This window comes from Terrapene carolina, unplaced genomic scaffold (genome assembly GCF_002925995.2).
Source record: "Terrapene carolina triunguis isolate 2854851 unplaced genomic scaffold, T_m_triunguis-2.0 Scaffold62, whole genome shotgun sequence".
NCBI lineage: Eukaryota > Metazoa > Chordata > Testudines > Emydidae > Terrapene > Terrapene triunguis.
This window is the reverse complement of record NW_020664413.1, coordinates 16,710,179-16,736,568: the sequence shown is the minus strand read 5'-3', so window position 1 is coordinate 16,736,568 and position 26,390 is coordinate 16,710,179. Positions and strand designations below refer to the sequence as shown.

Genomic DNA, 26,390 nt, shown 5'->3' with positions numbered 1-26,390 from the left:
AAAAAAAAAAAAAAAAAAAAAAAAAAAAAAAAAAAAAAAAAAGCCGCGATCGCGATCTAAAAAAAGACGCGATCGCGATCTGCGGCGGCAATTCGGCTGGAGGTCCTTCACTCCCAGGCGGAGTGAGGGACCGTCCGCCGAATTGCCGCCGAATACCTGGAACTGCCGCCCCTGTCTGGAACGGCCGCCCCAAGCACCTGCTTGAGAAGCTGGTGCCTGGAGCCGGCCCTGCCCCTGCCACACCCTGCACCCCTCATGCACCCCAACTCCCTGCCTGGAGCCCCCTGCCACACACTGCACCCCAATCCCCTGCTGCACCCCTCACCCCTCCCACACCCAGGGCCGGCTCCAGGGTTTTTGCCGCCCCAAGCAGCAAAAAGAAGGGAAAAAAAAAAAAAAAAAAGTCGCGATCTGCGGCACTTCGGCTTTACCACCGCCGCTTCAGTCTTCAGCGGCAATTCGGCAGCTGGTACTTCTCTCCGAGAGGGAGTGAGGGACCCGTCCCCGAAGAGCCGGACGTGCCGCCCCTCTCCATTGGCCGCCCCAAGCACCTGCTTGCTGCGCTGGTGCCTGAAGCCGCCCTGCCCGCACCCCAACTCCCTGCCCTGAGCCCCCTGCCGCACCCCGCACACCTCCTGCACTCCCTGCCCTGAGCCCCCGCTGCACCCCTCACCTCTCCTGCACCCCACACCCCAATTCCCTGCCGTACCCTGCACACCTCCTGCACCTCAACTCCCTGCCCTGAGCCCCTGCCACACCCCTCCTGCACCCCCTGGGGGTAGGGAGGGGGCAGAGTTGGGGTGAGGACTTAGGGGAAGGGGTTGGAATGGGGGCGGGGAAGGGGTGGGAAGAGATGGGTCAGGGGCAGGGCCTCATGGAAGGGGTGGAGTGGGTGCGGGGCCAGGGGCAGCAAGTGGGGGGTGTCAGTGATGCGGCCCTCGGGCCAATGCACTAGTCCTCATGCGGCCCTCGGGGTCATCTGAGTTTGAGACCCCTGGTCTAGCCTTGGAATAGAAAGGCCAAGAAACACTTTAGGATAGCGTTGGCGAACTCTCCGAATACAAGTCTTAAGACCCGGGCCTGAGCTGCATCGACAATGCAACATGATGCCATTTAGACCCAAGTGCCAGTGGAACTTGGGCTCAGACCCACCTTCCTTGGTGGATCTTAGAGCCTGGATCCTGAGGGCTTTCCAACCTGAGTCAGGCAGATTTGGCTGTAAATGGAAAGGGGACTTGGGCTTGAGCCTGGGCTTACATTGCAGTGTAGATATATCCTTGATATCTTTATTCCTCAGTTCCCCAACTATAAAATGAGGACAATTAGTAGTACTTCCCTACTTCACAATGGTATTGTGAGGATAATCACATTAAAAAATCATGAGGCGCTCAGACTACAGTAGTTGGGCTCTATAAATGCCTTCCATAGGCAGCATAGACTGCATTTGAGATCTGTAATTGCATTTCTTCATAATAGGGCTGTGCTGTCACTAGCTAAGAAGGCAATTTTAGTTAAATGGATTTCTAATAACTTTGAAGTAAAATGGTGTTCAAAATTACAAAACATTGTCTGATTAATCATACTTGTTTCTTTTTTCCCCTCAGTGCATTATGTAATTCCGTTTAATGTTAATTAGAGTTACTTGTGTATATTTGAGGGAAGCATTAGCTCTTTGGAATCTGTTATACTGAATGTGATGCATAGCTGCCTCAAGGAAACTTTAAAATTCTTCTCACCCTATATTTTATTAATCAGTTAACTGTCTTCCTCAATTTTTTTTCTTTTAGATGCAGTATTTGCCTAGACCGAATATTTAATGCTCTTCTGATTTATTGGAATAGGTTCTTCTTTTCAACACAGATATAATATTGTAGATCATATAATGTAGGATGTATAGAGGGGTGTTTTCTCAGCTTAACTTTAATCAGTAGAAATCAGTATGCTGACAAATACAGTATTGTTTGGGGTGTTAGAGAGAGTATATGCTCTGTGATGTAGTGAAAGTGAAGTAAACTCTTAAGGTAGAGCAATCTGAGGTGATGTAAAATCATAGATTGCTGAGAGAGACTGGCATCCAGTCAGGAAGCAAGACTATCTGCAACTATTTTCCTTCCCTTCAACTGAAACGTGCAACCCTTTATGACCTATTCTCTACTGGAGCTTGTGCTTAATTTATTCCCACTGCTACTTTTCATTTCAAAATGTGTAATAGAAAAGAAGGAGCATTTCAGAATTAAGAATGAAGACAAATTAACACCATACAGAATATCAGTGGTAGTTTGTGTGCTGTGCAAAAATCAAATAGGCTGAAGTACTTCTGTTTTGTCAAATCAGTTAGAATGCTGGCAACCATAGTAGTAGAAAAAAGTGGTTTTCTGAATAGCCAAAATGGGATAAGGAAGAATGGGAAGAAAAACAATCTTTATACTTGCAAACCACCATACTGAGTATATTATATAAAATAATATTGAATCATTCCTCCTTTACAACAAACTTTGTATTACTAAAAATGCAATCTTAATCTTGTGTGCGTGGATCTATATTTTACAGATACTCAGACTGAATCCTTAAATCTGAGTTTTTATCAGTTAATGTAATCAAATTATTTGACTTTAAAAAGCCATTTTTGGTCACTTGAACACCATCAAATGTAAGCTACCACTTCCTAAACTGAATGTTTTTCTCTCTTTTTATTAAATCAAAATATACCCAACTCTTTAAAAAAAAATTCTTTAACTTTGCAAATTCTGCATAAAGAATGGGTGAGCTACTCAGCTTTACAAAAATTATTGCAATTCAGGCTTACTGCAATAAAGGAAATCCAAGGTTTTCCTTTCTGGTGGGAGTATTGGTGGAGTAAAGGAGAGGCTTGAAACAAACACATGATTTAAAGTGGGTCTCTAATATGAGAGAAATTTGGTAGATAATTTGCTTTTGCCATCACTCTAGAAGCTTCAGGTAAAGATGGAAGGATGTTTTTAAGGTAGGAAAAGGAGGTATACAGTGCACTATGGAGTTGCTCAGTCTTCAGGACTTCACAGGAAACTGGGAATCCGATAACAGAGCCTCTCAACAGTATATATTTCTGTTTATTGTGAAGGTATTTCAGATGCTGAGATAGAGTCATCATGCTCACTGGGCCCCAGAACAGCAAAATGTAGAAGCCTGTTATAACTGGCAGGCATGAAGCACTCAGGCTAAGAATTGTCCTTGTAACATCTTTCTCTTTTGGAAGCCTTGCTACTCAAGGCTCATACCCTGCTTCTGTTACCAAACTAAGCTCTCACTTTCCGTTTTCCATTTAGCACTGACTGGAGAGAGTCTGCTTTTAGCTCCCTCAGAGATGCCTCCTTACTTCTCAGTTTGCTTGATTCAGTCTTAAAAATAAAATAACTCTATAACTTCATGAGCCTGAAGGCCAAGAATATAAACTTTAGAATGTTTCTCTTTTTTTGTTTAAATATTTACCAGGAAGTATTGAGCGGAGCTTTGACAGGCTTTTACAGGTTAAATACAGATTTATAATTAGCTGTAAATCAATGCACCACACTTGTAGACTATTTAATTTAAATGTATGCAAGTAACACAGCCACAGCCTAGGTATGTCTACACCTACTCTATTTATTTTCAAAAAGAGGATTTGAGGCACTTCCATTTATGTCTGAAGTGCAAACAAAAATAAACTAAATTCCTAAGGTTCTTTGATTACCTGTCTGTCCAAAGATATTTCCAGATACACCTGATAACATGCACCAGAACAGGTATGAGACTAAGCTTTCTCTATACAAAAATTCCTGCCTACATAGATATTTACAACTGGTTACAACACATTTGTGGCCCAACGATCCTCTCACACCGTTTTTATTTTTTATGGCCTGTATAGAAAATATTACAGCCATGTTAAGAGAACTGTAGTGTAGTCCTATGCCCTTAAATTCCTGCAGTGCTGTGAGGATTTTCTTGCCTTGCATGATGAATTTCATTGAATCAGTTCTTAGTTCCAAAACAAATATACACTTTGCACAAGAAAGGTAACTTTGTGTTGGCTGGTGATGAGCAGCTAATGAAGCTTGGCCTCACTTACTAAATCTGTTGGAGAGAAGGAGAAAAACACGTTACCTAGCACTTAGTAAAAAGTCTAGTGTAGACAAGACAGTGCATTCTGTTGTGTACTAACCTGGGTGAGGAAAAGCTTAGACTTCTACCAGTTTAGCTCATGTTAAAGGCAGCATACTGTGTAATTAGACTTTAAAGATGTTATGTAGCATGTGTTAGCCAACGTGTTCTAGCAGTGCACATTTAATCCTAGCCTAGGCGAGGCCATAAGGTACATCCATGCTAGGAAAGAAAGTGTTTTTACCTTATTATATGTTAGCTAACATGAGGTGAAATCCAAGTGAAGACAAGGCAGTTTGTAGCTTTCACATGTTTTAGCAGGTTGAGTTAAACATTAGGACAAGCTAACACGTTAAAACTACAACTTGCCTTGTCTACACTGTGTTTTTAAAATAGACCTTTCTCTTAGTGTAGGTGTGGCACTGCACCCCATATTCTTCATAGTGATATTATTATGATATGATTATGGCATAATTATGATGCATTTTGTACAGATAAGTCATGTGAGGTATCATTGGAAAAGCTATGATTTGCTGAATATGATCATCCTATTTGTATGAATATATCATTTTTGTATCTGAAGTTATTAATATTGACTATGTATCTCTGTTTTAAATGTAGTTACACCTGGGTAACGCCCACTAGACAAGATGCTTTCAATCTAAATAGCTCAGGGGAAAGGGCCTATTCAGGGTAATGGGCCATTAGAAAGAACAATAGACCTTAGGAGAAGCTTATCTCCCACCTGGTGAGCCTGTCTGAGAACACTCCAGATAGCCTGTAAGTAATGGCTGCTATGTCTCTAGAAGGACATATGACCAGAGTCAGACCACATGTCTCTGGACTCCATCTTGGGATGTCAGTATTATTCCACAAACCAGTCTGGAAACCAAGTTTTGAAACAAAGGGTTCCCATCATATGCTAAAGCTATATGAGGCAGAGACTGACTGACATCATCTGTGGTTCTTCACTCCCCACACAAGAAGACTCCTGGAAACACCTGAGGAACAAAGACTGAACTGGGGGAAGTGCTGGACCCAGGCTAAAGGGATTTCTAGCCTGTGTATGAAAGATCTGGGGATTCCAAGCTGCAAAGCAAGTGCAGCTTGTGCCTTAAGAATCTATGAGGTTTAGCCTCCTGCACTAGTAGTTCGTTTCTCCATTGTGTTACCCAGATTCCTTGTTTTTGTATACAAGCATTTCAGTTGTTTCCCTCAGATCTCACCCAGTTTTCTAGCTTGTGGTGTTCCATTATCCCTTACTATATCTTCATTTAGCTGATTTACTTGCTTCTGTGTATTGAAGCCATGCATGGAGATTTCATGAGTCCCTTTCAACCTTCTCCCCTCATCTCCTAGTTTAAAGTCTTTTTTTATCAGTTGTGCCAGACTTGATCCTGGGAGGTTAATACCCCAGTTCCTCAAGTGGAGTCCATAAGTCAAGAAGATTCTTCTTTCTGAGAATGCCTCCCAATGATCAGTCATCCTGAAACCTTCCTCATAGCAACAATCCTTGAGCCGTCTATTGATATTTGTTGTCTTGTCACGCCTGCATCTGCCTTCTGTAGGGACTGGAAGTATCCCGAAAATCACCTGACCTTCCACTTCTTCTAAGCGTCTCTCCCTGCTGAGCTTAGTCATTCTTGACCCATTCCAGAGGAAATCTAGAAGTGTCATTCATTCTAACATGCAGCACAATCAGTGTATTTTTCCCTGCTCCCATCAGGCTCCTCTTCAGCCTCATGTCCACATCTCGTATCCTTGTTCCTGGCAGACAGCCCACTTTTCTGTTCTCTGGATCTGGTCTGGTGTCAGGGCTGTCAATTCTGAATATGGAGTCCCCGATCACATAGATCTGTCTCTTCCTGGTGTTGGTATTAATCTGTCTTATGTTCTCTCTCATAGTCTCCTGTACATGATCCCCATTTTTCCTTAGGCTTCAATCCCTGGCTATCTCAATCAATTCCTCTTTCCTATATGTTTATGAAGAACTCATAGACATGATGATCATGACTGCTAAATTTCTAGTTTCTAGGTCACGGGTCTGAATCCACCAGTTTCCATATCAAAAGATAGGTTACCCAACAGTCATAACGAATGTGAAATAAGTGGATGTTGGTCCACTTCTTATGCAAATTTACTTCATAAAAATTACCCTAGTTGGTGAACTACATAGTTTCAGAAGACACGGATTGAATGGGTATAGAGAATGAACTATTAACTCTTGCTATTAAAGCTTATCTTGAGTAGGATTTAAAGATATGTTGTTAGCTAACGTATTCTGAAGCCTAGTGTAGACTTTGTCATATGCTAAGCCTAGGCTTCAACTTGACCAGTTTAGCACGTTAGTGTACTCTGCGTTTTAGAATATTAGGCTTTTAGAATATTAGATGATGTTCGTATTTTAACTAACACATAAGGCTGTGGAGGCCGTGTCTCCAGACTGAGGTTGAGGAACATTGGAGCGTCAATGTAGGAACTTGCATAATCACTGTCTGTGTTGTATCTCTTCTGTGAATAAGTGCCATGTCTCTAGTGCTGCCAAGTTGGAACATCTGATGTGTGCAAAATTCACTTTTAAAATACCTAATGTAAATCAAGAGCAAATCATGCCTAATTTAAATCATTTGGGACTCTATTTTTGGTGGAATATCCCAGGTTATTTATGCAAAGAAGTCATCTCACTTTGTTATAGTTTTATGACTGCATACTGTGATTACTGACACACAAATGTAATGGCTGTTTGCGCACTTCTATATAAAAATATATTCAGTTCACATACTTTAAATATCCCTGGGTAAGATGTTAGTACTAAAGTGTTGACTTGTGAGTAGGAGGCAAATTATATGTTGTAGTGTTATATAAAACTGACTCACATGAGTGGGTGAGAATCCCAAGAATATCAGGACACGCACACTAGTGAAGGCAACATGTGAGCTTCCTCTGTAAAGTATGTTTCCAACAGATTGCATAAGGCTTGTATTTATTGAAGAAAACTACATTATTTTTTCATAACCTTGGTGAAAAATCATTTTACTACTAGAACTTGTTAAAGTGATTTTGCTTTACCTGCCTTTCTTTCAGAAATATACATAGCAGTACAGGGCTTCTGTTCTCCCAAAGTTACATGTAGCTCTTGATTTAAAAAAAAAAAAAAAGGTCGGTAAATAACTTACTAAAATTAATCAGAAGCTTAATTTGGTTGTATAAATAGCTACATTAGGTTAAAACTTGATAATGGCTATAAACATTCATTTATGAAGGGTTACCGAAGCTAACTGTCCAGGTTTAAAAAGAAACTTCCTTTATAAGTATGTTACTCTGAAGTTGTATATTACGGGGATTCTCGCAATATCCCCGATGCATGAGGAACTAGCCCGTCAGATAGGATACTGAGCTAGATGGACCACACGTCTACACCATATGATTATTCGTATGCTTATAATATGATAAAGTGTACAGTTAACTAGATACAGGTTGTATTGTATTGTCTAATTTTGATTGTAAACCTGCAGGGACAGACATTGTGTGGTGCCAAACACAGAAACTGCTCTATTTAAGAAAAAAAGAAAAGGAAAAGACTCAGGTGCATTTAAGGCATAATGTTAACAGGCCAGAGTGCTTTAAATCAAGATAGCTACTGTTAACACTATTTCTGTAGGTGTGTTGCTCTTAAAACTTCTCTTGTGAAATTCCTGTAACTACCTACTAACCTCTGCAGATGATAAGATACCTATGTATGTGGTATCTTTGCCATCCAATCTGTTTTCACAGTGTTCACATTTATGAGACTACATTTGTACACTGTTGTAGGGTACAGTCCAGTGTGGCAATGTGTTTACTGGGTCTCTAGTTAACTCTAACATGCCCAGGAGTTTCAAAATATCGTTGCCTTTTTGGTGTCTGCTGTAGTAAGGCATTCTAGTTCTTTAATATAAATTGTTGGCTTGGCCCTCTTGAGTACCAGCAGTTGCTTCCCTGATTAGCAACACTTCAGAAATAACTCCCTCTAACTTTTCGTACTCAGGCCTTTTCTGCCGCTGGGGTCGCAGAGCTAGATTGTAGATTCCTTCCCTGTTCCTGCCACCTGCTTGGTTGATCCCAAGCCCAATCCAATTCTCTCCGGGATTCATTGTTTGGACAGCCTGCCAGCACTTCCTGCTCTGTGTAGGTCACTCCTCACAGGAAACTGCCTTAAATCCTGGCATGCCTCACACCTTCTTGGCTCTTCAGATTGAGCTACATGCTTGCCTTTTATCCTATAGCCTTGTCACATGACTGTCAACTGACCTTCCCATTTCACATCAGGGCTTGCTTCAGCTTGGTCACATGATACTTCCAGGGGAATTCAACACTCAAAATGCCTGGTCTTACAGGCTCAGAGTCTTGGAACAGGACTGGCTAACGCTGGACTACAACTGTTTCTAAAGGGATAGACTGCTCTGTTAGATATACAAAGAAAATATGAGCATGAAATTCTCGTTTCCTTCCCCACTGATCCATATTATAATGCAATAGGGCTGTAGGACAGGGATGCGCAAACTTTTTGCCCTGAGGGCCACATCTGGGTATGGAAATTGTATGGTGGGCCATGAATGCTCACGAAATTGGGGGTTGGGGTGCAGGAGGGGGGTAAGGGCTCCAACTGGAGGTGCGGGCTCTGGGGTGGCCAGAAATGAGGAGTTCGGGTGCAGGAGGGGGTTCTGGGTTGGGGGGGTGGGGGTGAGGGCTATGGCTGGGGATGCGGGCTCTGGGGTGGGGCTGGGGATGAGAGGTTGAGAGTGCTCCAGACTGGGACCGTGGGGTTTGGAGGGTGGGAGGAGGATCAGGCCAGAGGGTTGAGGTGCGGGAGGGGGGCAGGGGTACACGCTCTGGGCGGTATTTCCCTCAAGCAGCTCCAGGAAGCAGTGGCATGTCCCCCATCCAGCTCCTACGCAGAAGTGCGGCCAGGCAGTTCTGTGCACTGCACCGTCCGCAGATGCCACCCCTATAGCTCCCATTGGTTGCGGTTCCCGGCTAATGAGAGCTGCGGCAGCAGCGCTTGGGGTAGGGGGCAGCGTGCGGAGCCTCTTGGCTGCCTCTATGCATAGGAGCCGGAGGGAGGACATACTGCTGCTTCTGGGAGCTGCATGCAGCAACGGCACGCGCGGAGCAGGGCAAGCCCCCGACCCAGCTCCCCAGCAGGAGCTCGAGGGCCAGATTAAAATGTCTGATGGGCCGGATGCAGCCCATGGGCTGTAGTTTGCCCACTCCTGCTGTAGGAGCTTACTGTTAACCTACCAGATCACTATAGCATGCTTGTATGTAAGGGGTAATTCTAAAATATGGACATCTTAATTTTAATAAATGTATGTACTCTGATTTCCACTGCAAATGAAACTTTTCATTTTAGGGCTTTACTATTTTAATGTGAACATTCCTCTCTTTTCCGTGTGCCTTCCTGCCTTCCCATTTCCCCTGTTCTTTCTTCTCAAGGGAACTCCCAGATCTCTAAACTTTACAAATAGTGTAGTGTACTCTGTCCGTGGAAAGTTGGGCCATCTCTCTTTTGAAATGTAGTCTCCCTACACAGGCCAGCACAGCCAAAAATGTGCAACTTTGCTTAGTGTTTCAACAGTTAGTACACGTGACTTACTCCACTCAAGCAAGCCTAGCTTGTATGACAGCAACAACACTCTGAAACGACACTCAAGCAGCACAGAATGATTGGATTAGCAGATGGAGAATTACTGGATCTCTACTACATTGTATCAGCAGTCCTCAAGCTTCAACTGTATCCCCTGACAGGCCAGGTAGCTTGAGCTTTCAGCACCACTTAACTCATGCTAGAGATTTTTGTGTATGGATGAAAGTTGGGTTAGGGGCAAAACTTGAGTTATAGCTCCTGTGCACAATGCAGTGAAGACAAGTCCTCAGTCACTTCTGCAGATAAACTGATGAAAGGTATATTTTCTAAACTGTCTGGAATTCTTCCACTTGGTTAGGGGGAAACTCATGATTCCATGCTCAGTGTAAAGTCCTGTGTTATAGGCCTTTATAGGTTGATGAGCCATTCACAGGACCACCCTTATTTTAGAGTGCGTCTGTCTTCTCCTAAGAAACCATATAATTAGAAATATTTAAGCACTTGTAATCTGCTAGAGCATCATACAGACCATGGAAGTAGACAAGGTCCCTGCCTTAGGATCTTGGAATCTAAGAATGATACTATGAAAAGGGACTCCAGATGCCTATGTTGGGAGAGTAATCTCTCTCTAGTTGGCAAGAAAGCATGACATTTTCAAAGCTCTCAAGAGACCTTTTTAGTCTTTTTATTGCAAGATAATCCTGGATTATCTGGTTTCATGGCCCACTAAGGGCACTGGTCCATGTGATTTAGCATGACCCCTTAAACTATATTGTCAGACGTATTTAGAGCAGGGTTTCAAAAACACGGTGATGGAGCTTAGTGAAACCTTAAGGAAAGAAAACATTTAAATGAGTTTGTGAGGAGAAAGATTAACCTTAGTTATAGTACCTATGTATGCACTTGAGACATCAATGTCCTGGTGCACCTCGCTCTTTTCCCCACATACATTTACACTCGCCATGCTACCTGATCAGGCAAATTTTCCTTTTTAACTTTTGGTGTCTGTATTTTAATGGTGGACTTCAGACTTTGCTTTATTATTCTAAAGTAAACACAGTAAACAAAAAAACAGTGTTGTCCCTCAAATCACTCTGCATGCCTTCTTTTATGAACTGAACTCCTGAGTGACATCATTATGTATGGAGCCATTGTTTAGCCTACCATTACAATGGTACACCAGCATGTGCAGTAGGTTGGAGTGAGATTCTAATGTTTGTTGTTGGAATAACAGCCAACTTCTCAGACACGTGCACAGAGATTCCAGCACTAATCACTGAATCTCTATGAAAGCAGATACAGCCTTAAAAATAATAATAAAAAAATCTTCCTTTTTTCTTAAAAGACACGGAAGTTATTTATCATTGACCATAAAGTTCTCAAAATGGTTGGACTGGATTACTAAAGAAGATGTGTCCAAGACATCCAGTATTGTTCTTCCTGCTTTCCTGAAACTTTTGGCCATGTGGGCTGATCCTATAACAGGATATGAAACTGAGTGTCTCATAGCTTGTATTTGCATTCTTGGATATAGTTATTACTAAGGTGTCATATGAACAGATGGGATATGAATGATGAAGCCTGAATTGAGTAACTACCAGTGGAGAGGAAATGACTAATTGAACTTCAAAGAACAAGAAGTCTGTCTTCCTGCAGTCAAAATATGTGAACTAGAAATACAGATTTGTACCTTCACTTGTATCTGAAGACCTGTTTCTCCTACTTAGGCCTTGGCTACACTTGCAGATGTACAGCGCTGTGAGTTAAACCTGACTTCGTGCAGCTGAGTAGGGAAAGCGCTGCAGTCTGTCCACACTGACAGCTGCCCAGCGCACTGTCGTGGCCACATTTGCGGCAATTGCAGCGCTATTGGGAGCGGTGCATTATGGGCAGCTATCCCACAGAGCACCTTTTCCCATTCTGGCACCGTGGGTTGTGGGAAGGGGGCGTGGGTGCGGGGGGATTCTGGGTCCTGTCCCAATGCCCCGTGATGCATCGCTTCGCATCCCAGAAATCCCTTTGTTTCCGTCCACCTTTGGCGCCATCTTTCAACGGTTTCTGTGCAGCGCGATCTGTCTGCGGGAAATGGAGTCCGAACTGCTGAGGCGTATGCTGACGAGTCTCGCTAGCACGTCACGTTTGGCTGTCGAACTATTCCTTAAGATCCAAAGTGACAGTGAGGGTGAGGAGTCCGACGATGCTATCGAGCCGCGTAACGCGTACGACACAAAATTGCTTGTGGCATTCATGGACATGCTCAGCACCGTGGAACGCCGCTTTTGGGCTCGGGAAACAAGCACCGAGTGGTGGGATCACATCGTCATGGAAGTCTGGGATGACGAGCAGTGGCTGCAGAACTTTCGGATGAGAAAAGCCACTTTCATGGGACTGTGTGAGGAGCTTGCCCCCATCCTGCGGCGCAAGGACACAAGATTGAGAGCTGCCCTGCCAGTGGAGAAGCGGGTGGCTATTGCAATCTGGAAGCTGGCAACTCCAGACAGCTACCGGTTGGTCGCAAACCAGTTTGGAGTGGGAAAGTCGACTGTTGGAATCGTGTTGATGCAAGTTTGCAAGGCCATTAATCGCATCCTACTCAGAAGAACCGTGACTCTGGGTAACGTGGAGGAAATAGTGGATGGCTTTGCACAAATGGGGTTCCCTAACTGTGGAGGGGCGATAGATGGGACGCACATTCTTATTCTGGCACCACCCCACCTAGGATCCGAGTACGTTAATCGGAAGGGGTATTTCTCTATGATTCTCAAGGCGCTTGTGGATCACCGTGGGCGTTTCATTGACATTAACACAGGCTGGCCCGGAAAGGTGCATGACGCACGCATCTTTCGGAACACTTGGCTGTTCAGGAAGATGCAGGCCGGGACTTTTTTCCCAGAGCGGAAGATCACAGTAGGGGAAGTTGAAATACCCATTGTGATCCTTGGAGATCCTGCTTACCCGTTAATGCCGTGGCTCATGAAACTCTACACAGGGAGCCTTGACAGCAGCAAGGAATGGTTCAACTACAGGCTGAGCCGGTGCCGAATGACTGTGGAGTGTGCCTTTGGCCGTTTAAAGGGCCGCTGGCAATCTCTGTATGGGAAGCTGGACTTGGCCGAAAACAGCATCCCCGCGGTTATATCCGCGTGCTGTGCCCTCCATAATATTTGTGAAGGGAAGGGTGAAAGCTTCACTCAGGCATGGACCTCCGAGGTTCAACACCTGGAGGCTGAATTTGCACAGCCAGAGAGAAGGGCTATTACAGGGGCCCAGCGCGGGGCTGCAAGGATTAGGGATGCCTTGAGGGAGCAATTTGAGGCTGAAAACCAGCAGTGATATCTGGTGCCCTGCACGGGAGTGAAGTGCAGTAGTTCCAATCTTTAGGAATCAGTGTCTGCTAAGCAAACAAGCAGACTTGCAGTGCCTGTTTATTTCCTGGGCTAAGGAGTCTTTTACTTTATGCAATAATAAAGAATGTTTTCAAAGCCAAAGAATCCATTTATTGAAAAGAAAAAAAATATATTTATTGAAAAGAAACAAGGGGATGGAGTGGGGAACAGTACAATCACAGATTCGCGTATGTCCTGTCTGGTGTGCTGTGCAGTGAGTGCTGCACTTCAGGACAGCTATACTGCATGGTGATGGGTGTTGAGTGCAGAGGGTAAGGGTCGTGGTTTTCAGGGCTGGGTGGTGAAGATACTGGTGTTGGAGGCAACAGGTGGCGTGAAGAACACGGAAGTTGGGGAAAGTGGGTTGGAGGTGACAGTGGGGCACAACGGAAAGAGTTTTGGGACAAGGGCTGTGGGGGGGGGGGTGGCGTTTGCGGTACTGCTCCTCTTTCTGCCTGGCTACCAGCTCCTGGATAGCGTCTGCTTGGCGCTCCAGGATGCTTATGAGCCTATCAGTGCTTTGCTGCCAGTGTGCGGTGCTTTGCCGCCGGTGCACTGCGTTTTCCTGGCGGATCCTGCTTTCTCTCTCCCTCCAGTTCTGTGCTTTCTCATTCTCTTTAATAGATTGCCGCATCACTTCTTGCAGCATGTCTTCTTTGCTTTTTCGCGGTCTCTTCCTGAGTCTTTGCAGTCTCTGAGCAGGCGATAAGAGGGACGGCTGAGGTCTCAAGGTTGATGCAGCTGTATAGGCAAAATGCAACATTTAACAGAGGCAGCATTGTTTATACCAGACAGAGTAATGATTCCCCCCGCATTTAAGGAGTAGAAAACACACAGGGTCTACACAATAGTATAATTTTCCCGTCCGAAACAGAGCGCACACATCCCACGGGAGCCTCAAAATGGTGAGAGTAAGGGGGACTAATTGTTTCAGGGCTGCACTGTCTTCTGGGTTTCTTTGCCTTGGGGAGAGCCAACAGCTTCAGGGGCACCTACACTGAACACTGTCCCAACATTTTCCACAGGAGTTCGTCCTGGACGATATCTCGCTGCTGAGGGTGACCTGGGAAGCAAGGGAGGGTCTTCTACTGCAATGCGGCTTCCGCCCTGGCCCATATACAGCTTGCCTGTGTGCAGCAATGGTCCCCCCGTCCCTCGCGGCACAGTGGCGCGGACACATTAGCCTGGCTGGGACAAGGACCACGGTGGCTCTCCCGATAAACCTGCGCAAGCGCATTGCACACGTTCTGGATGAGACATTCAAGGAGATTACCGAGGCCGATTACCGCGATGTGATAAACCACGTCAATGCACTATTCCGCATCTAGGCATGCATGCCTAACCCTCCTCTCCCAAAGAGCCCGCACTGAAAAAATTCCTTCCCGAAAAAAAACCCCGCTTACCGGGAACCTGCTCTTCTCTTTGTCCTCCACCAAGTACCGGCCGCTGCGACTGGCTACCTTCCTCCTGGCTCGAGAAGAGCTCCTGGCTGCATGGCTCCAGGGATTCCGGGGTGTCTCCATCCGGCCCACCACCATCACTCCCGTTTTCCTCCTCCTCCTCCTCCGGCTCTGAAGTGTCCATGGTGGTGCTCGGAGTGGAGGTGGGGTTAACCCCAAGTATCGCATCCAGCTCTTTGTAGAATCGGCAGGTCGCGGGGGGAGCACCTGAGTGGCTGTTTGCGTTGCGGGCTTTGCGGTAGGCACTCCGCAGCTCCTTCACTTTAATCCTGCACTGCAGGGTGTCCCGGTCATGGCCCCTTTCCATCATGTCCTTTGATACCTTCCCGAAGGTATCGTAATTCCTATGGCTGGAGCGCAGCTAGGACTGTACAGCTTCCTCCCCCCAAACACTGATGAGGTCCAGCAACTCGCCATTGCTCCATGCTGGGGCTTGCTTGGCGCGTGGAGGCATGGTCACCTGGAAAGATTCGCTGATAGCACTCCACGCCACGCCGGGCTGAGCAAACAGGAAGGGGATTTTTAAAATTCCCAGGAAATGTAAAGAGTGGGTCACGTGGTTGGTTACCTGAGGCCAGGGCAATAGAGTTTGAACTGATGACCAGAGTGGCTAGAACAGGCATTGTGGGATACTGCCGAATAATTCTGGAGGCCATTCACAGCGCATTGGGCGGCCACACTGGTGCCGCAGCGCTGCAGCGGCAGCGCAATACTCACTATTCCTCTCGGAGAGGTGGAGTACATGCAGCGCTGCAACCACGGAGATACAGCGCCGCAAATGCCTTGCCAGTGTGGACGGGGAGTGAGTTACAGCGCTGGGGGAGCCTTTACAGCGCTGTAACTCGCAAGTGAAGCCAAGGCCTTAGACAGCATGAAATTTTGATTCTAGTGTTGGCAGCTAGTCTGAATACATTAATATTGGAGATAGTGAAGTGAAAGCTTTTAGCTTAATCAGAGTTTTCCCTTTAAAAAGAGTATGTAATACTAAATAGAGGTCTTTAAGTCATAAAGCTATGATTTGTGTGTCTCATGAATTCTATATATTCAGGCTACAATGACAGGTGAGTGGCTATATTTTCCAATATCATTCCAAGTGATCATAAATTGGAGGAGTTGCAATACAAAACATTCAATACTTTCTTTCACAGCAATGGAATACATGACTTCCACAGCATGGCTTCACTTTCCTTGTCCCAGACTCTACTGGACAAAATCAGTTCTCAGACCTAGAGATCTCAATCTGTTGTTGCTATATTAGCTGTGCACAAATTTAAAATTCTGATTGTGGAACAATGAACAGTGTATTGGGGTTGAATCCTTTAAATTAGTGGTTCTCAACCAGGGGTCCGGAGCCCCCTGGGGGGCTGTGAGCAGGCTTCAGGGGGTCCGCCAAGCAGGACCAGCATTAGACTCGCTGGGGCCCAGAGTGGAAAGCCAAAGCCCCACTGCATGGGTCTGAAGCCCTGAGATCTGTCATCCAGGGTTGAATCAAAGCCTGAGCAATGTAGCTTCGTGGGGGCCCTCTCTGGTGTAGGGCTCCAGGCAATTGCCCTGTTTGCTACCCCCTAATGCCAGCCCTGGCTTTTATATGCAGAAAAAACAGTTGGCACACGTGGGCCATGGTGAGGGGGACCTCAGAAAGAAAAAAGGTGAGAACCCCTACTTTAAATTATTTTTAGCTGTAATCTAATCAAAATAAAAAATATATTCTGTTCCCAATCTTTTATTAGTTCAATGCTAGAAAATTAGATTTCTCATAATACATGGTTATCTATTTTCACCTCTCTTTCAGAATCTCATCTGAAGTGTCATATCAAAACTTGAATTTATGCTTGAGTCTAAATCAGCAGTTTTCAGACTACAGTAGAATCTGAGTTACAAACACCCTCAGGAATGGAGGTTGTTCATAACTCTGAAATGTTCATAACTCTGAACAAAATGTTATGATTGTTCTTTCAAAAAGTTTACAGCTGAACATTGACTTAATAGAGTTTTGAAACTTTACTATGCAGAAGAAAAATGCTGCTTTTAACCATCTTAATTTAAATGAAACAAGCACTGAAACAGTTTCCTTACCTTGTCAAATCTTTTTTTAAACTTTCCCTTTATTTTTTTTAGTAGTTTACATTTAACACAGTACTGTACTGTATTTGCCTTTTAAAAAAAAAATTATCTCTGCTACTGCCTGATTGCATACTTCCGGTTCCAAATGAAGTGTGTGGTTGACCAGTCAGTTCGTAACTCTGGTGTTCATAACTCTGAGGTTCTACTGTAGTTTTCAAAATCAGCAACCCACTGGTGACATGTGGATCTGCACCTCTTCATATTCAAGCAGTGATGCATCCTGTTAATTGCAGCCTAATACAGCACTCAGGGATTTAGAGACTTTTCTGAGCCATTAACCAGGGTTTAGAGAAGGACAGCAAACACTCCTTTGTACTAGGTGCATGCTATTTTTGGAAAGTGTCTTTGGTCAAATAGGCAGATGACTCCAAAAGTGGATTGCTAGCGCAAACACGGAGGACAAAACCAAATTACATGTGACATCAAGAGATTTGAACAATGGGAACTGCAGACAAAGAGAGAGAGAGAGCTTTAACAAAATAAGAAGATGTCATTGTAAAACCACAAACATTTGCAGCAGGATTCTGTGTGAGGTCTGTATGATAGGTTATATAAACCCCACACTGGAGAAGACGGGATTAAGGAACATGTGCTTCAGAAACCTGTGGTCCTTACCAGTGTCTCATACTATGCTATTAAATATGCTATATAGTGGTCTCGTATTATTAACACTGCATTTCTAAAATTTCATTACCCTCACATTTATAATATAGTATCTACTATACTGTGAAGTATTGTAAGATTACTGTACTGCACTTGTCAGCATAAATGGGTATATGGGTTATAAAGTTTTGATATCTTTTACAATGAAATATGCTATATAGGTGCAATATATTGTTCACTGAGATTTGAAATGGCTAGTTGTTGTTTCAGAATGCATGTTTGTTCTGTAACTAATTGCTATTGTTTTGCTCATTTTCTGAATCCATGTAGTCAGTATAAATAAAAATCAGAGTTGCCCAACAGAGACTGCCGCAGCATGAGAATTAATTAGAATGTGTGTACTGGTCTTATAAATGGATGATTAATGTACAGAAGCAATTTTGGAAAGAAGTTATTAAAATGAAGATTTACTTTATAAATCCTAGGGTCAAACTACATACATTTCAGTCCAGGCAATTAACAATCAATATGACATGGGCAACATTAATCACTAATTTTTGAGTGAGTGAAAACTGAACTGATTGTAACATTAAGATAGAATTGTGTATTAGTTGACCAGCAAATAAACATGCTTTCTAAGTGCATATTAAATACACTATTGGCCAGACACTGAACTTCTATTAAAACAAAAGATTCTCTTCTAGCCTCAGTTTTTGTTACTCTATATTTAATGTATAAAATGAAAAATGTGCTTCTATGGAGGAAAGATGCCAGTGCCTTCAAGGAATACCTTTCTTATTTTTACCTGACACTTAAGACTAGGTTTGCCTTTTAAAAAGAGGGTTTCAATACCATAGTATAGAATGTGCATATTTCTCACTAGTGCATTCAACATTCATTCTGAGCCTCAAGATTGCTTATGGTATGTGCACATGAAGGATATTAAAAAATCCTCTGAGGTCTTCTCTGAACTGGCAAAGTGCATTAGAGGGGTGTGATTTGGAAAGTGCTCTAACTACCCCATATAGACCCTGCTGGCCTTTAACACAAACTAAGCACCAATTTAAAGCATGGCAACAGCGTTTACGAGGGGCTGTTAGAGAGGTGTGATTTGTAAAGTGCTCTAATGCGCTTTGCCAATATTGTGTAGACAAGCCCTGAATATTGCATCCAAATATGAAACACAAAAATAAAAAAATAGTGTGAATACTAGGGTTGCCAATCCTCCAAGATTGGCCTGGAGTCTCCCGGAATTGGCATTGATCTCCCGGTGACTATTGAAAAGGAGGTTTTAATAGGATATTTTAAGAAAATGACATTACATCATGTTGGGAAAAAAATATATCTCCCGGAATAGCTTCAGTCAGAGTTGGCAATCAGTACCCTCTTAATGAATACTCCTGAGTTCCAAATCGGGGGAGAGTGGTAATATGGGAGATTTTCTTAGAAAACGTAAACTTTAAAATACTCGATATCAAGTATTAGACACGCATTTACTAGTGTTTAGGCGTCAGTTACTGGAAAATATCATTTATGAGAAATGGAACTGGCAACTGAATTGAAACTTTGGGTTATAATCTATCAACAAGTTTTGTGTGTGTGCGCATTATAAGCAGGGTTAACAGCACCACCTATTAATGTTACCCAACAGTTCCCATTATACGATTGCTTTCAATTACATACAACTCTGACAACCTTTAATTGTTTGGGCTGAAATTTTCCAGATGGGGTGTCTTCTTCAGGCTGATTGATTGATTTTGAGGATGAGGGGTACGGGGGGAAGGTTTTCATCCAACATGGTTTTAGCCATTTCTGAGAGCAAGGGTAGGGAAAAATATGTTTTCCTAAAGAAAAAAAAAAAAAAAGGTGGCAGTTTTTTCTTTGGAAATCTCAAGCACCCCTATGAGTTGGAACAGGGGCTTACATTTTACAGATGAGTAGCCTTTGCATCAGAGATAATATGCCTTTTGCCATTGCCATGAAAATCTGACCAATTTGGCTCAATTATAAGCCTTTGAAAAAATCACAGTTTACACATGCTCAGTACAGACTGGCTAGAGATTGGCAGTTAAATTCCCCAAAGAGTCCATCCCCATTGGGCATGCTAGAGCCTGGGGATGCCAGATGCTATACAAAACTTTCCCTGCAATTGCTGCTTTGAGCCAGACTAGAATCAGGCACCAGACCTGAGAGCAGGCAGTCTATCTCTCCTGTGCCCTCAGTGTTCAACCAGGCAGCATGGAGAAGGGAGCTGCCTAGTTAAAATGCAGAGGGAAGAACAGCTGGGACAAAGGGGGCTCAGGGAGTAGCTTGGCACTAGGTTCCCGCTCTGCCAATGGCCCATGTGAGTATCTTTAGCATGCTACTTGGAATTTCTGGGGTGTGTGGTTCAGTTCACTTTTAAAAACCTAAAATTACACACCGTGCCTGAAAAATTTACTAACAACATATTAGCTGGACAACCAAATCTAATTGTCAGATAATAAAAGCCCAAAGGTCAGAGGCCCCACCATTGAGGTCCAGGTGCAACTAATTTATCAATCCTAATTAGGGATGTAAATATCGTTTAAAAAGTTAACCATTTAAACAATTAAAAATATCGTTTAACCAGTTAACTGATTAAAGGGATAGGGGCTGAGGCTGCTCCGGCCGGCCAGCGTGGGGCTGAGGGTTAACAGTTAGGGTGGATTAACGGTAAGACTAATGCTTACCGGGTAACCATTTAACTGCTTAATATTTTAGATCCCTAATCCTAATAGCTGCTAGGAAGTCAGAGTGTGCTGAGATTTATACCAGGATGCTGCTGCAAAGCCTATTTGGGGGCTTCATCTTCCAGGCTGATCTGTAGTGAGGAGGTGTTTTGATAAATCTAAAGTTCCACCACCTCCAGTGCTTCTGCAGGAGAGAAAGAGTTTTGTCTCTTCTCCCTTGTGTAGAGAGTCTCCTGATTGTTACATATGTACAAGCTGAAAGCCTGTACATGTCACACCGGTGTAATTCATAAAGTGTAAAAAAGTTGAAAATGGCTGAGAACTTAGAAATTGAATGGTAACAGACCACAAATTCCTGTGAAGATTGAACCTGGTGATATTCTAATTAATAAGAACTCTCAGTCATGCTTGTAACTTTTTCCATTGCTTCACACTGACTCAGCAGACATTCTAGGTTTCAGAGTGACACACAGACCTCAAGAATTGTAACATTCAAAAACCAGTAGGAGAGCACTTCAGTCTTCCTGGACACTCAATAACTGACTTAAAAGTGGCAATTCTTCAACAAAAAAACTTCAGAAACAGACTTCAATGAGAAACTGCAGAACTGGAATTGATTTGCAAACTGGACACCATTAAATTAGGCCTGAATAAAGATTGGGAGTGGCTGGGCACTACAAAAAGTAATTTTCCCTTTGTTGATACTCTCACCTTCTTGTCAACTGTTGGGAATGGGCGACGGCCACCTTGATTGAATTGGCCTCGTTAGCACTACAAAAAGTAATTTTACCTCTGTTGATACTCACCCCTTCTTGTCAACTGTTGAGAATAGACCACTTCCACCTTGATTGAATTGGCCTCGTTAGCATTGACCCCCCCACTTTTCATGTGCTGTAATATATATATACTACTGCTTACTATATTTTTCACTCCATGCATCTGCGTGAAGTGGGTTTTAGCCCACGAACGCTTATGCCCAAATAAATTTGTTAGTCTCTAAGGTGCCACAAGGACTCATCGTTGTTTTTGCTGATACAGACTAACACAGCTACCACTCTGAAACAGTCCTAATAGTAGCATATTATTTAATATTATAAGCAAACAATCAATTTAGTGAAGTAACTAACATCAGACATCTCTGTCAAACATGATAGGTAGAGGCAGGTAAGGGCATTGGCCAATGTGTAAATTAGGAGCAATATGAAATAGCTGTAATTTTATCATTCATTATTTTGTACTATATGTCTCAAAATCTGAAATTGCTATATACTATCACACACAACCTGGGATTGCAACAACATGCATATATTCCGAACAAGTATTGTAGGATATACTATTTCTCACTGCGATCTTGAAGCTAGTACTGGTCTTACTGTGAATAACACTAGACAGATAAATTCTGAAATTGAAAAATTCAAGTTGATATACATTATAACATGTATAAAGATAAGGTTTGTTTGTGGAAGATGAAAGTGGAAGTCAACTTCTGTTTCTACTGTAAAAGTGGCTGGAGGAATCTTCAGAACAAGTAGTTACTCCGATTCACAGCTATCTGATTTTTCTGACAGATAAATAATAAGTAGCTGAAGGGGTGGAGGACATTGCTTCATCCTCTGTGAAAGACACTAAAATAGAAGATACAAAGCTTCTATTGAACATTTAGACGGATATCCCATTTAATGTAATGCTAGACTGTACCTGATTTAATACCTTGTTCTAAACTCTAGCATAAATATATTTGATAAATATGTTTTTAGAAGAGTTAACATTCTGGTAGTATTTATTACAGTATTCAATCTCTTTCTGGTGGGTTTCAATCATAGGGTAGGTGACAATAAAGCTAGCTTTTGTTCTTAATCTATCACTCCATTAGTCTGTTTTTTAATTATTAAAATAAATCTGTAGATAAATGCAATTTTAATTATTTTATCTGTTGTATTTATTGTTACATTTCCCTCTTTTGCATCTAGGTGTATGATAGCTGATGAGGTAAGTTATTTTCCATCTTCCTATCTAATATCACTTTTATTACTTTTAACCTTGTTAAGAATGTCTCTTTTTGTGGGGGAGGGAAAGGGGTGGGCTAGGAATGAGAGAGGCATCATTATTATAATACTCATTAGATTCAATGAAGCTGTCTAAGTAAGGAAGTGAAAGTTGAAGTTGTGACTGCCTGGTTTAAAAGTAAATTTGAACAACTTGTTTTTAAAGATCAATTTTAATTGCTTATTGTGGATGTTAAAGCTCCTCTCCTGAAAAATCCTTAAAATATTAACTTTACTTATGCAGTAGTTTTAAGCAATTCTGTCGCTGTGTAGATTGCTATTTTTAAGCCACAAATAAACCATCTTAAACTGAAGCGACACCTGTTTTAAACAAATAATTGCAAATATGAATCTATGCAATGTGTACTTAATAAAGTAATACATCTCAGAGAATGAAATAATGATTCTTGACTTCTTAGGGAAATGTAAATTCTTTGTATATTACAGCATGGTGCCTTTGACTATGCTGTGTAACCAGTCATGTCACTTGCATACTATATCTTCAAAGTACCATATAGAGTCAAGGCAGAATTTTTTTCTTTCTCAGTATAGCTTGCTAAGTCATTTGTGGAGCTAGGAACATAACTCATTGACTGTCTTACTGAGGTACACATCATCATTATATTTATTATTTTAGTTTCTTCAAATTTCTAAAATACAACTTTAAGTGCCCATCTTGTCTATCTGTGAATTAACACACACACACACACACACACACACACACTCTCTCTCTCTCTCTCTCTCTCTCTCTGTAAATAGAGGACTGCTTACCCTAATATTAACAACTGTGGAGAAGATAGGGGGGGGAAATTGCATTTTGCAGAATGAAAGATTAACAAATGTGAGCACTGGTGAATCAAGGTGGGGAATAGGGCTGCTGGGGTTCTCCAGCCTAGGGTGAGGGCCCAGGGTCTAATAGCATGGAGTGATCAAGTGATAGAGATGCAAAGGCTTACAGTTAGATTTAATATCCCTTGGGCTCTCCAAGGGTTGGGGGCCCGGTAGGCTTCTCTGAGTGATATTTTTAGGCCCCTAGAGCTTTCCTGCCTAGAGTGCGTGAGTGAGGGACCCGTAGGGCTCTGTGGCCATTTGGATTCAAAATGTACTTTGCAGAGTGAGTTTCCTCTCAGCAGCTCCTCCTTCTTTATATTGAGGGAGCTCCAGCTCAAGCACTTCTACTAATCTCAACTGCAACCTTGTTTTCTGGGAAGAGGCGAGCTGATAACCAGGTCCAAAACCATTTAGAATTCAAGGTGCATGAATCAGAATCTATAAAAACTAGTCTTCCTGGTTAAAAAGTGGTTTGAGGCTTGTGTGTGGTTTTTGGTTTTGTTTTGTTTTGGCATGTTGAATTAAGTACTATTGATAGATAAAAATTCAAGAAGAAACCATTTTAAGAAATATATTTTGAAGTTGCTATATTATTTTAAACATATCGGTTTCTTCTTTATCTGTAGCTCAGTATTTTACCTCTCAGTGCTGATTTTCTTCTTTAGGCTGTGAACCAGTTGACTCACTCACTCACCTCCTCCTCTGTACTTATCTTTTTATTGCCTTCCTTTGGGGTACCCAGCCTATTTAAGATTATGTGCACCATCTACTGTAAATAAAATTATTATTCACTCAAAAATGCAATAAGGGGATTATCTGTGATTTGTCTTAATTATCCTCTAGTTATAATGAACTGAATGATAGCTCTGTATTTCAGTTGTAGTACTGTTCTTCATATGGATAAAATGTTTATAATATTCTTTATTAATTTAATTTTAATTTCCATCTACTTCCGTCGGTTAAAAATATAATATTGTTTATAATTAACACTATTATTAATTTTTTATCCTGGGTACACACTTCCTAAATTGTGCATTCAATACTTCACTTAATACAGAATTATTATCCATTTATATTGCCCATAAATTGAAATAGTGTAGAAAGTTAGATACCAAAAATATTCCTGCCTAGAAAGATTTGCAGTCTGAAAGCACTGTGGTTAGCATATCTGCTATTGTTCTACTTTTACGGTCAGTGCTGAAAAATCTACATTGATAACTAGGGCCCTACCAAATTCATGGCCATGAAAAACATGTCATGGACCATGAAAGCTGGTCTTTTGTGTGCTTTTACCCCATACTATAAAGATTTCTTGGGGGAGACCAGCATTTCTCAAATTGGGAGGCCTGACCCAAAAGGGAGTTGCAAGGGAGGGGTCGCGGTATTGCCACACTTACTTCTGCGCTGCTTTCAGAGCTAGGCAGCCGGAGAGCGGCAGCTGTTGGCCAGGCGCTCAGTCTTGAAGGCAGTACCCTGCCAGCAGCAGTGGAGAAGTAAGGGTAGCAATACCATACCATGCCATCCTTATTTCTGCACTGCTGCTGGCGTCAGCTCTGCCTTCAGAGCAGGGCTCCCAGCCAGCAGCCACCACTCTCAGCTGCCCAGCTCTGAAGGCAGTGCAGAAGTAAGGGTAGCAGTACCGCAAGCCCCCCATGCCCTACAATAACCTTGCGACCCCTCCACAACTTCTTTTTGGGTCAGGACTCCTACAACACCGTGAAATTTCAGATTTAAATAGCTAAAATCATGACATTTACGATTTTTTTAATCCTATGACCGTGAAATTGACCAAAATGGACCGTGAATTTGGTAGGGCCCTATTGATAACCAAAGATAGTGTTTCCCATTAAAATATCTTCATTGTTCCTGTGCAGCGTTTTCATTTCCACAAGCTCCCAAATGGACTCCAGTCCAAAAAAATCTATTCTTAGCTTTTTGGTAGGATCTTATACCAATCGGTGGTCTGCATTACATATTTTTGTTGTGGATTTTCATCAAACCACTTAAACCATTCTTCTTGTCTATAACCTATTTCAGAAATATTTTCAGTGCAGAAAATGGCATAAATACATATTTTATCCAATAACTATTTTTCATATCAAATATCAACTCCAAAGAACCCTGTCTGTCTGGTAATGAAGGAATGTTCCCAACAGCATACTCTCAAGTGATTTGTCTAATTAATTTTTAAATAACTCAAGAAATGGTACTCCCATCATTTACATATGGAGACTATTCCATAGCAAAATAATTCTTACCAATAGAAAATGTTTCCTGATGTTCAGTCTAATTTATGTATTTATTTGTTTATTGCATATCTCATCCTGGTTTTCCTAGTTATATTATATTCCATGGGCTACCCTCTCTTCTTCAGTTTTCCCATACATAAAATAAGGGTTAAAAAACTTCTATACATCACATAAGTATTGAGGATTGATTTTAAACTTTTGTCCAGTGTTTAAGATGAGATATGCTTTGTAAGTGTTAGGTATTAAGTATCTTCACCCTTCAAATACTTGAAGAGGATTATAACATTCCTCTGCCCTCTTAATTGTCATTTGGCCAAGCCCTACTATGAATATTATAAACTTTCCTCATAAATCAGTCCCTCAAATGTGTCAGTCACTTCTGTTGCTCCTTTCTGTTTTCTCTTCTGTTTGTTCATATCTTTCTAGTGTTGAGGTGCCCAGAAGTAATGTGGTCATTCCATTTGTCATGTCACCAGACTTGGAAGTGAGGGATTATCATCTCACTTTTCTGTGATATAATGTGTCTGTATATGTAACTCCAAATTTCATTCAATTTTTGCTACCATATTGCATTCCAAATTAACAGCCAGTATACTGTTGCCTTAGGCTCTCAATAGCTATGGGGATGAGGTGGTGTATTTATATATACACGTCTCTCTAAAAATTTAATCTTCTCTTCCCAAAGTGCCTACCACCACTAATTCTTTTTCCCCCCCCAATATCAATAGATTTGTCTATATCTTAGTGTCATTGCTATCAGATCTCCCAGTGGTGCTTGGGGAGGAGCCTTATGATGACTAGTTATTGAGATCTCCTCATATCAAGTCACTAATATACTATACTTAGATACATAGCTGAGCTGATCGTGTCTTTACTGTGAGTATTCACACAGCACTGATTAAGCTTCCAAAGTCTTGTTCCAGAATGCACTTGACTCCATGGGAAATCCAAGCAAAATTCTTTGAGGCCAACCTCTTCTTTGGTAGTTCAAAAGATCTTATCAGGAATCTGAAGGGTAGGTTCCCTGGTCATTACAATAACTTACTTTAGTTGTTCCTTCTAGGAATATTCAGATATGTTGGCATTGTTAACAGGAACCTTACATTGAAGCCCTTAAGAGTTCACATCTGCCATCTCTTACCTTCTTTGTAATGTACTTTGAGATCTACTGATGTAAAGTACTACACCTCTACCCCGATATAACGCGACCCGATATAACATGAATTCAGATATAACGCA

The 26,390-nt window shown here is 42.2% G+C and overlaps 1 protein-coding gene across 2 annotated transcripts in view; it reads left to right on the top strand.

Annotated features, from left to right (window-relative positions):
• The window catches only part of ZRANB3 (zinc finger RANBP2-type containing 3), a 124,172-nt gene that overhangs the window by 16,485 nt on the left and 81,297 nt on the right, over positions 1-26,390 (top strand). Inside the window, exon 3 of one of the 2 annotated variants that reach the window (XM_026647429.2) lies at positions 21,997-22,015. The exons of the other annotated variant lie outside the window; for it this stretch is intronic. Coding sequence (XP_026503214.1) covers positions 21,997-22,015 — 19 coding nt within the window. The remainder of the gene's footprint in view (positions 1-21,996; positions 22,016-26,390) is intronic. 2 annotated transcript variants of the gene reach the window in all.